Here is an 11,919-nt window from a genome sequence, read left to right on the forward strand (position 1 = left end):
CGATGTTTTTGTTTCTAGAAATGAAATCAGTCCACTGGAAAGTCTAATTTGTAAGTGTGGAAGTCAGCTTCATGTAGTCACCTCTTGGAGTGATGTCAATCCAAGAAGAAGGTTTCGTGCATTTCCAAACTATAAGAGCAACTCCAATAGTTGTGCTAAATTTATCACTTCTTATCAAATTATACACAATAAATAGCGTTTTAGTACACTACTTTTTCTGACTCATAGCAGTGATTGTTTATATTTTAACATAGGGATAGAAAAAAAATTACCAATTGCCAAGTACCACGGTATGCCAACCAAAGATTACCGAAAAAAATATCAAACTGGCAGTTACCATTTCATTCGATACGGTATTGGTACCGTACCGCAAATGGTTGGTACAGTAGTGGTATTGCATTCTCAATGCTATGTGACGTCGTAAAATTAATTGTAATGTTTGACTCAATAAATGTATGAAGACGTTAAAATAATATAAATTTATATAATTACGAAATTCATTTGCGGATAAACAAGATTTTTTTTATAAAATTCTAGCTTAATACAAGATGATGGTAGAATACCATGTACCATGGTATCGTACCAAAAGTAACAGTATACCAATGTCACCCCTATTTTAACACATCACTTTAAAACAACATTTTTGACATCACTATTTATTCCAATATATTTTTTAATACATAATTTTACGTTTTATATTATATTTCATATATTTGATGATATAATAAAAAAATTAATTTTGTTTAAAATAATAATAATAATTTAAATTTCAATTAAATAATTATATTTGAAGTGTTATATTTCAACGGCCATTTTAAGTGTTAATAAAATAATTAAAGATTATGAATTTAGAGTTTGAAACTTGTGTAATTGTCCTGTGATTTGATTTTCTAACAAAAGTGATTTCGCAATTTCATCCTCTTGGTGTTTCAAATTTGACGAGCCGAATTTATAATATGCCATGTGGTCTATAATATAAAAGAGCTGTTAGAGCTCCAATTTTCAGTAAAAGTTGTAAAATTTGCTGAAATTTAGCATATAACACAACTGTTGGAGTTGCTCTAAGGTGAGTTATTTCTAAACTTTAAATTAAATTTTAATGGATTTATAAGGTGATTAATTTCGTAATTTATTGTAAAAAAATATACAGAGAGCATCCAAGTGTGATTTCTTTAAGTGGGTTGATCCTCAAATGTGTATGAGGTCGAAGAAAATTATTCCTGGATTATTGAAGAAAGTGAATAAGATGGAGAAAGACTTGAAAACAAAGAGAAAAAAAAAAGCAAAGAATAAGCAAATAATCTAGCCTAAATCCATCGTTAGAGAGATAATTAAGGAACTGCGGATTCTTTGGAAGAACTATCCCAAAATTCAGTGGAGATTCGAAGATTCAATTCCATGATGTAAGGTGCGGATTCTTTGGAAGAACTATCCCAAAATCCAGTGGAGATTCGAAGATTCAGTGGAGATTCGAAGAATCAATTCCATGTTGTAAGGTACGCTTCCGTGTTTATGTTTCTGTTTAATTCTCGTTGATTCAAGCATGTTGGTTTTGGGATTAGTCTGTATATACGATAAATTTCTAACAAGTGGTATCAGAGCCACCATGTTTTGGATCATCGAGAATTTTCCGTGTGTTAAATCAAATCTATGTTGACGGATTTGATTTTTTTAAGAATTACGGTCAATAATGTACATATATGAATTGGAATTCTCTTTAAGATTAGTATTCAATTCATGGATTCATATTTCTGAAAATTAGGCTTTATGCTGATCTAGAATTTAGTATTATATGAAACCTGTTTTTTTTTTTTTTTTTTTTTTTTTATTTAATTATGAAAATTTCGGTCGGACATTTAAATCCGAAATTAGGTTGCCCTGAATTTGAAATTCGGTTTTAATAAAATTAAGTTCAATTTTGCGAGATTATTCAATACTTTATTGATTAATTTCCATACGGTTTTGCATTCGTTCAGTCAAAATTCGAATCGGAGTTATTTTGGATTATGACTCTCCTTCGAATGAATTGAATTAAGATTAAAGAATTAAGATTTACGGTAAAAGTCTGAAATTCCAATTTGCAAGGGTAAATGAATGGCGGCTGACTTGGTTTTCCGGCCGAGCCATCCTTCGGCATCATCGCTGCAGTAATTTAAAATAGAAAATGCTCTTTACGGTTTAATAACTGCTATTTACCGTTCAAAGTAAAAAACAGTTTATCTCTCTAAAACCCCTAAAATTCTAAATTCTCTCCAATTACCCCCCATTCCAAAAATTTCAGAAAATTTTTTTTTTTTCGAAAAATTTCGAAATCAACCAAATTTCGAGCTTGGGCTTCGATTTTTTCAGGTAATTTCAACACCTACATGTGTTATATGCAATGGGTAACTCGATTTTGCAACCAATTTCATGTTTAAAAGCCCTACAAATCGATTTGTAGGGCTTTTGAAATTTTCGGAACTTATACCCCAACGCCCAAATCGGGCGCCGGCTGCATGAACGGACGCCCAAAGTGGGCGTCTGTTCATGCTGCCGGCGCCCGATTTGGGCGTTGAATCAATGTTTGAACGCCCGGTTTGGGCGTTTCCCGGCCGAACCGACGCCTGGACCGGGCGCCGGTTCGCCCGGGAAACGCCCAAACCGGGCGTTCGTTTTAATTTTTTTTTTTTTTTTTTTTTTTTTTTTTTTTTCTGATTTAAAATAAATATTTTTTATTCTGAATTAAAATAAGTTAGTTTAATATAATTTAGTTAATTCAAAGAAAATTATAATAATTTTATGTTTACAAGATGTCTAATTGGGCGAAAAAATTCGGACTGGGAAAAGGGAAAGGACTCCTGATTCGTCCTCCTGCAGATCCGGTGGAGGAGAATACTGCGGAACGGGAGGGAAGGACACATAATAGAAATGTTACCGGTTCTAAACGTCGTGGGGAACGCACTGGTGCTTTTGTACCCCCACGTACGATGATTCAGGAGGAGACAGAGACAGAGGCCGAGCAGGAGATGGATGCACCCATGGATGCATATATGCAGCCGCAGGAGTACGAGTACGATCCACAACTACGCTTTCAGCAGAAGTATCAGTTTCCGGTGCCGGATTTTCCATCCGATGACGATTACGAGGATGTTCGGACTCCGACTCCGCCTCCTGTCCCGATGGGTGGTACTTTCGATGGTTCTAATCCTGTCTCGAGGTCCCGCACCGCTCCGAGAAAAAAACTTCCTTCTCGACCTTGGATGTTGACCGGTGAGACACCCGGTGGACCTAAATACGCTCACTTGATTCCAAGTTTTGGAGCACACATTGCCTACGACATTTGGGAGGGAAAGGTAATACTTATTAATATTAATAAATTTTGTTTATAATATTTACACTTGCTTGTGGTATACTTATATATGAATATATCTTGAACAGGGTCGACATATGGTTAAATTACGGTCGCACGCGAAGTGTACTTGGCCGGGCCCCGACGACGATGATTGTGTCTCACTACTGGAGAATACCGGCTTGTATCACTTGCGTGATTGTTCGCTGCCTCAGCACAATAACCCACTCATAGAGGCTTTTATTGAGAGGTGGCAGCCGGACACCAACAGTTTTCACATGCCATTCGGTGAGATGACAATTACCCTGCACGACGTGCATTACATCATGGATTTGCGAGTTAGTGGAACTCGCCCTAACGTTTGGATGGATAAGGCCGACGCGATCCAGCTTGGTGCGAGAGCTTTCGGGGTCGCACCCGCACTTATGGAGCAGTGGTGGTATGGTGGCGGACCCCGGTTAGATGATTTGGAGGTGAAGTATGGCGACAATTCTACCTTTCCTTCCGCGTATCGAGTACGAGCATATATTGCATACTTGCTCGGAAAGTTGTTGTTCGTGGATAAGAGTGGATCGAAGGTCAGAGCAGATTTTTTCCCATTGTTAGAGGAAATCAATCTGATTCGCGAGTATTCTTGGGGTTCGGCTACATTGGCCTATCTGTACCGACAGTTGGGCATGGCTACGCGAGCTGAGGCGGCGCAGATTGCTGGATGTCTGACACTATTAGAGGTATTATTATTATTATTACTATTATTATTATTGTTGTTGTTGTTGTTGTTGTTGTTGTTGTTGTTGTTGTTGTTGTTGTTGTTGTTGTTGTTGTTGTTGTTGTTGTTGTTGTTGTTGTTGTTGTTGTTGCTGTTGGTGTTGTTGTTGTTGCTGGTGTTGGTGTTGTTGTTGGTGTTGGTGCTGTTGTTGTTGTTGGTGCTGTTGTTGTTGTTGCTGTTGTTGTTGTTGTTGCTGTTGGTGTTGTTGTTGTTGCTGGTGTTGGTGTTGTTGTTGGTGTTGGTGCTGTTGTTGTTGTTGGTGCTGTTCTTGTTGTTGTTGCTGTTGTTGTTGTTGTTGCTGTTGTTGTTGTTGTTGTTGTTGTTGTTGTTGTTGTTGTTGTTGTTGTTGTTGTTGTTGTTGTTGTTGTTGTTGTTGTTGTTGTTGTTGTTGTTAATTATGCCGTATTATTATTTCCCGTACTGTAGTGTTGGATATATGAGTATTTTCCGTGTTTCCGGCCTCCGATGGTTAACGCACATGTTACGGGAGAGCCATGGTGTAAACGGTGGCAGGTGATACATCATATTCCTAAGGACGAGGATATACTTGTAGATTATCGTAGACGTCTCGATTCGATGCGTCCGTCAGATGTAAGTATCTATGTGTGTAAGTATCATTTTATATTAATTATGCTTATTAATATATGTGTATAATTAAATGAATATAGGTGAATTGGACGCCATTTGGATTGAAAGTGTCATCTGAAGTTGCAAAGACGGTTCATCACGGGACTATTCGATGGATGGATACGGTCGAGCCTTATATGCCCGATAGAGTTTTGCGTCAGTTCGGGTTTCGGCAGATTAAACCGGCGGACCCAATTCGTCCGCTAAGAGGGTCTAAGAGGGAGAGAAAAATAGCATCTTACAAGGTTAACTATGAGCCTGGCGATCAGATGTGGGATATCCCCCACACGCACATGCTTAGTCGAGCTTACTATGGTCATCCGGCGCGTCCAGCTTGGGAGTCGGATCCGGAGTATATGCCGTGGTTTCTAGACCACACCCACGTCCGTGTACATCCTAGTACCGAGCCGGTTGAAAGAGCGGAACCATCTGCAGTTCCGGCTATATATGATCTCACCCGAGTGTTGCATCCGTACTTCTACGATAACTTGCCTCCGTCTACTATTCCAGGATATCGGCATATGCCCGATGACTTCTTCAGGACGATCCAGGACATGTGCGCCCCATTCGCTGAGTATCTACAGTTGGACCGTGCTGATGCTGACGATCGGGATGCAGGACCCTCTCAGGGGCGACATTCTCACCGCAGGCGTAGGACGAGGGATACTTAGGTGTTCAGGACCTGATTTCCGTTTTTTAAGCTAAATTTATGTTTAATAAAATATGGTGTAACCATAACCTGATTTCCGTTTTTTAAGCTAAATCTATGTTTAATAAAATATGTGTAACCATAACCTGATTTCCGGTTTTTATTATTATTATTATTATTATTATTATTATTATTATTATTATTATTATTATTATTATTATTATTATTATTATTATTATTATTATTATTATTATTATTATTATTATTATTACTATTATTATTATTATTATTATTATTATTATTATTATTATTATTATTATTATTATTATTATTATTATTATTATTATTATTATTATTATTACATAACATAGTAATATTTATTATAACATCATAACATAATAATAATAATAATATACAATGTCAATAGTAATACATTCATTCCAACAAAATAAACAAAACTAAATCAAACACTATTAAGAATATCCCACATTTCACGTCGACTCCGCAACGCCTCTGGTAGATATGCAACACTATTATTGCTATACCTCGCCCACTGTCTATCAAACGGAGGAAGCGGACAATTATCATTCATCTTCACGTACACAAAGTGGCTTCCTGATTCAAGAAATAGTATAGTCATCTCGTAAGATAACTGTGAAACACCTTCGGGAGCCCAAAGTGGTAAATAAGTCTGATTGCCCAAGCTGCTAGCCGACAAGACCAACGCGTTGTAATATGTTGCCACAACCACGCCCACGTCCGTGATAGTCATCCACTTCTCATAGGGTGCTGGGGCGTTGTCCCAATAAGCGACACTCGCCAATACCCGATACACTAAATTACCACCACCGAAATAATCCTTGAAGAACTCTTCGTGTGTTTTAATACAGTTATAAACATCCATTCTAACATCCATCCAATCATCCTCGTGGTTCTTCACTGCACACGCGACGCTTCGATAACCACAATTACCATCCCCTTGAACGTCCGTCCACGTCACAACCTCCGGAACAAGGCAGAAATGAAGGTGTCGCATCCAAGGGGGTCGGGGAATTTGACCTATTGCGGGTCCACTCACGGTCGATGAACGAGCACGACCACGGCTAGATCTCTCAGAAGATGAACCACGCCCTCTGTTGCCTCGTGTTCGTCCTCGTCCTCGTCCTCGTCCAGAATCTTCACCTTCTCCCGGAAATAATGGAAACTCATGCCCTGACAAATCCCTCTGTGTAGAGTTCGTCCGCGGTCTACCTCTCGGGCAGGCTAGTACTGGTGGCTCATTCATTTCCATAGCCCCGGGATGCATTCGTTCGAAAATGACATCTGTCACGTCCGTGATCTCAATTTCTGACCGCTCACGCAAATCATTCATTAACCCTTCTAGCCTGCCAATAGCCTGTGACCTGTGGTCGGGAACAGAACCAACACTTTCATCTAGGGAATCCCCGAATCCCGAAATAAATGTCCTCCAAAAAATGTGGACATCCTCTGCATAAAACACACCACGTCGTGCATTCATCTTTGCACGAATTTCATGTCTGCATGGGAGTCCAAGACATTTCCTCATATAACAGACGCAACCGTCTATGTCTTCATCCTTCTCATCGTCCAACATCTGCAGAGCATTATGTGTTACAATTCCACTGGACAATATTTTAAATACGGGCACGTTGATCGTATGGGCTCGAATCCTCTTTGATTTTGCAAAATCGGCTAGTATCTCGTTAAATTGATCTTTCATCATTGAGTGATACTGTGCCCAAAATGTGTCGAAGCCACCCGTCGACGATTCCAACCATCTTTTCAATGCTCTATGGTTGCTCTCCACCCTAATATGTTAAGAATATGCTATGTTTCAATAAACTACATGACAGTAAGTTAAGTATATATATTTAACAACTTATAAATAAATACCTGCTTGTCGATGTATTACCCAAATGGAAAATTAGATCCGTCCATGCTTTTACAAATTTCTCTTTGTATACGAGCCAAGTGTATTGGAGATACTCAATCAAATCTGGATAATTCGCGTACTCGTCCAACAAAGCTGTGTAATTCATGGCGAAATCTTCTTCAGACACTGATTTTACCAAGGTTTGCCACGTACCAACTACAAAAGCCGTGCCGCGACGCCTACTATTGCCGAGACATCTTGAAGCACGACGCCCCACATTCATGTTAATGTGCCAAAGACATAAGAGATGAGGTACGGTCGGAAATACATTCTCTAGCGCCTTTATGAGCCCTAACTCTCGATCCGTCACAATGGCACTAGGTAGAGTCTGAGGGGGGAAAAGTCTCTTCAGCTTTTGCAACACCCATGTGTAATGGTCTTCATTTTCATGGCGCAAAAATGCGACTGCTACAGTAAAATTTTTCCCGACAGGAGTAACACCAACAATCTCCAACAAAGGCAATTTGTACTGATTGGTTTTGTAAGTACTGTCAAGTAGTAATACGTACGGAAACATACTTAACAATTCGACAGATTGAGGGTGAGCCCACATCAAATCAGTAACTGCATGTGTTGTTTCATCAGTACGGAACCACTTGTAATAGTTATGCTCCTCAAGCAACCCAATCAAATGTTGCATCACTGTACGGTCACCCCTAGATAGTCTTTTCAATTTCGCCTTCTCATTGTATATTTGTTTCGAATAAGCATCGAGACCCAAACCATTTTGTCTCAAGTTAGCCAAAATCTTCTTGGGCGGCACATGACTTTGTGACAGATCACTAATGATCTTCGCCTCCTCCTGAGACAATGCACTCATCCCATGCCCGGACTTGTATATCGGAACATGATTATGCTTCCCGTATATTACTCTGACCTCCCATTTATCATCCCATCGTAGCTCTCCGACAATATAAAAACCACAGCCTATCTTTTTGCTACCGGTCCTTCTCGTGCGCGCGTCTGGATTAGTTGATGGACATTCTCGTTTTTCCCCGAATAGGTCACAAGTCAAAAAAATCTTTTTTTTAGGACTGCTTCTTTTTACTATTTTCACAAAAAGACCTCTTGCAACGAACCTCACCCAAACCACTACCTCATCCTTCGAGTCAAACAACTGAGTAGTGGTAAAATAATCGGTATGATCAACTTCAAATGTAGACGTATCGTCCTGAAAAAAACGTAAAAAAATTGATTTAAAAAAAAAAAAAAAAAAAGGGTTTAAAACCCAGAAGCCCAAGTCGGGCGCCCGGCAGTGCAGTGCACGCCCATGTTGGGCGTGCAGTTGGCCTACAAACGCCCATAATGGGCGTGTAACCGCCAACTGCACGCCCATCATGGGCGTGCACTGCACTGTCGGGCGCCCAAGTTGGGCTTTTGAATGTTTAGCCCAGTTTTTTCGATCGAAAAGACGGAATTTTTACCTCGCTGTGTTCGCTATCCCGATCTTCATTCGATAAATTCATTTATGTTCGTATATCACACCAATAAGAATGATTTGTGAAGAAATTGTCTTGAGAGCAATTTTTTTTAGAGAGAGAGAGAGAGAGTTTTTTTGAACGGTAAATAGCCTTTTTCAAACGGTAAAAAGCAAATTTTAGGTCCTCTAAAATACAGTTCAGACGGCGGCCATTCGGCTGTGATTCACGGTCGCAAGATTCTCCGCGGCGACGACCATGACTCACACCACTATCTTCTTCCCGTTTCCGGCGGCCAATATAGCGAACGCAAGCCATTGTCCTTGGTGATTCTTGGCGTTGGGGATTTGCTAATAAGGGTGTGTTTTCGGCGGTGGTGTTGCTTAGGTTGCAAAGTCATGGTGGTGGCGGCGGGTCTGAAGAAAGAAAATTGGGAAATTACAATTTAACCCCAGATTTAGGGTTTCTGTAATTTCAAATTTGGTCCCCTTATTTAAGTTTGAGATATTTAGCATTATTTCAATTTGGCCCATATTTTGGTTATTCGTGATTTTGTGCCGGGGTCGATTTGAAATAATAATAATAAAAAAAAATCTGTCTTACAGCCCTCAAGCTTTCGAAAAGTGCATTTCAGTCCCCAGTTTTAAAGTTTCTCTCAAAAACTGTGATATATTTTCAGAAAATATATTGTGATCCTAAAATTACTTTCAAAATTTCAATCCAGTCCTTTACGTTTTAAGATCTTCTGGATTTGGGGCAAGGGCAATTTTAAAGAATAAAAAAAAGTTGATTTAAGGTTTTAGGGCCGTTTAAATATTTCAATTATTTTGAGGGACCGAACTAATATTCATTTAAAAGTTTTGGTCGGTCAATAAAGTGCAATTCATTTTGAATTTCAAATTCGATTTTCTAATGCTAATTTGGGGAATTTTCAGATTTTAAAGTTTATGGCTTATTAGGCTTAAATGTTTTAATTAATGGGTCCAATTAAGGATATGAATTAATTTATTAATTCAATAAGTTTATGACCAATTATAATTTAAACATTAACAAATCAAAATATGAATAATGGTTATTAATTAACCATATAAGGTTTGACTCATTCGGTATTTGACTCAAAACCCTTGTTTTAATTCAAAATTGAGATACTAATACAGTCCAAATCCATATAAAGGTAGATTTATTGGTTAAAATTTATTTTGGCCTCTAAATCTAAATAAGGTTGAATTGTGAGCCCCACATATTCTTTAGCTCAAATTCAAAATAAAGATGGATTCAATGTTTTCAATTCATACTCATTTTTATGAATAACCATACTACAGAGTTTGATTCGAAAACAATACAGTGAGGCAATCTTAGTGTTGGATACAGACTGTTAGCGCTCAGGTGATGTCTTTAGAGCCTTAGCGTTGAACAACGACTTTAAATTTCTGAATAATTTTTTTGGGTACATCTAATGACTTGTTATTAAGAGGGTGTTTGGCTAAGCTTATAAGAGGTTAAAAGGAGCTTATAAGATGTTTTAGAGCTTATAAGCTCTTCCAAAGTGTTTGGTAAATTTTTAGAAAAAGATCTTAATTTTTTTTTAAAATAAGCTGTTGGAGAGCAAATAAGATCTTTTTAAATAAGTACCTCCACCCCACCTTTTTATTTAAGATCTTTTAATGAGTAAAAATAGGAAATAAGTCCATTATCCAAACACTTTAAAAATTAATCCTAAAAATAAGATGTAACAGCTTATCAGCTCTTAAAACATCTTATCAGACGTAAGAGCTTATCAGCTGTTTAAAATAAGCTTAGCCAAACACCCTCTAAGTTGTCTGACTTTTAAGATAACTGATTGAAGCATGAAGCCACCAAAGTGACCTCTCTGTGTCGATTAGCTTATTGAGAATGTTAAGATGTAATGTGTATGTAAATTCATGCGAATATTTAACTATACCCAAAGGTAGGTTGATATTTGGCCGAATCACATATGCAACTGTGGTAATAAGTGCGTGACAATTGTTAAGTTTCCATGTGAATAGTAAGTAACATCCAAAGATGGGCTCATTATTTGACAGAATTTATTGTCATCAAGGCATCTTGAGATGTATTCAATAATTATTTAAAATTTCAAAGTCAATCTTTGGATTATAATGTGAGCATATTGATTTTATTTGCATTCTCTATTTAATTTATTTATCTACCTACACATTGTCTGCCTATAACACTTTTGTGCTTAATTGCACAAATATTTATTATTCTTATTATTATTTAGTATGGTGCATAGATCTTAATTTTTATTTTGGATAGAGCAATTGAAGAACCTAAAGTATATCATCGTTCTAATTATAAAATTTAAGATCATTATGTGCATCTATTTTAAATAACTTTTGGGGGCATAAGGTTTAATTAGGGGCTACGTACTAGAAGGTTCCTTAAAGATAGTAAGGATACGTTTTATTTTTAAAACGATAAAGTTGCAACAAATTAGATTTTGATATCTATTGTTTAAATAAGGTATAAAGAAAATGAACATAAGTAAGCACATTAAGTAATAGTCTAATATTATTTCAGTTATAGCACTTCAGTTAGTGTGGTTTCACTGACTTGAAAGTGGATATGGTTTAATTTATTTTTCTCCGTGAACGGTCAATATAAGGTTTGTTGTAAAACATAAAGAATAAAACTTTGACCGTACACACGAAGAATAAATAATTAAGGGGGAAAAACTAAGTATTAATTTCACTAGTACACCTTAAGATAAATATTTATAATTGCAGTTTACATCTCAGGTACGTTGAATAACGTAATTATGCTTGTTTCTAACTTTAATGTGTTCTAAAATATATTTTGAATTTGTACCTAGACACATTTAGTGAATAGATCCTGGGTTACACTCACGTAAGTGTGTATATAAGGGTTATTTACATAACCAATATTCAATTGATGTTGAAAGATACATCTATAAAGCTTATGTAAGATATTTGGGATTGAGGCTATGAGGACTCTTAGGTTTTCTTTTGAATTATGAAATAGGCATTTGGTACCGTCATTAGATGGATTTAAATTTTCTGTTGAACAAATTCGGTTAGCTTGTTCATTTGGAAATATTAAGCTTGATCTATTTCATAATACAAAATTTAACCTATAATTTAAGTAAAAGTCTCTTACAGTAAAATCTTGCATAAG

General features: G+C 37.2%; 1 protein-coding gene across 1 annotated transcript; it reads right to left on the minus strand.

Annotated features, from left to right (window-relative positions):
* Positions 1 to 5,836: 5,836 nt before the first annotated feature.
* On the minus strand, positions 5,837 to 9,063 carry LOC105954720 (protein FAR-RED IMPAIRED RESPONSE 1-like). The gene is made up of 4 exons (XM_088812750.1): positions 8,943 to 9,063; positions 8,752 to 8,774; positions 7,288 to 8,498; positions 5,837 to 7,202 (listed from the first exon to the last, which is right to left on the minus strand). The coding sequence occupies exons 1-4, from the start codon at positions 9,061 to 9,063 to the stop codon at positions 5,837 to 5,839; spliced, it is 2,721 nt and encodes a 906-aa protein (XP_088668876.1).
* Positions 9,064 to 11,919: the final 2,856 nt, after the last annotated feature.

The sequence above is a fragment of the Erythranthe guttata genome, chromosome 14 (assembly GCF_056151865.1).
Source record: "Erythranthe guttata isolate IM_541 chromosome 14, IM_541, whole genome shotgun sequence".
Lineage (NCBI taxonomy): Eukaryota > Viridiplantae > Streptophyta > Magnoliopsida > Lamiales > Phrymaceae > Erythranthe > Erythranthe guttata.

Coding starts and splice junctions, on each gene's coding strand:
- LOC105954720 (XM_088812750.1), bottom strand. CDS start 9,063: ATGGCTTGCGTTCGCTATATTGGCCGCCGGAAACGGGAAGAAGATAGT. Junction 8,775..8,942: donor GAATGGCCGCCGTCTGAACT/GTATTTTAGAGG, acceptor TATCGAATGAAG/ATCGGGATAGCGAACACAGC. Junction 7,203..7,287: donor GGTAATACATCGACAAGCAG/GTATTTATTTAT, acceptor TTAACATATTAG/GGTGGAGAGCAACCATAGAG.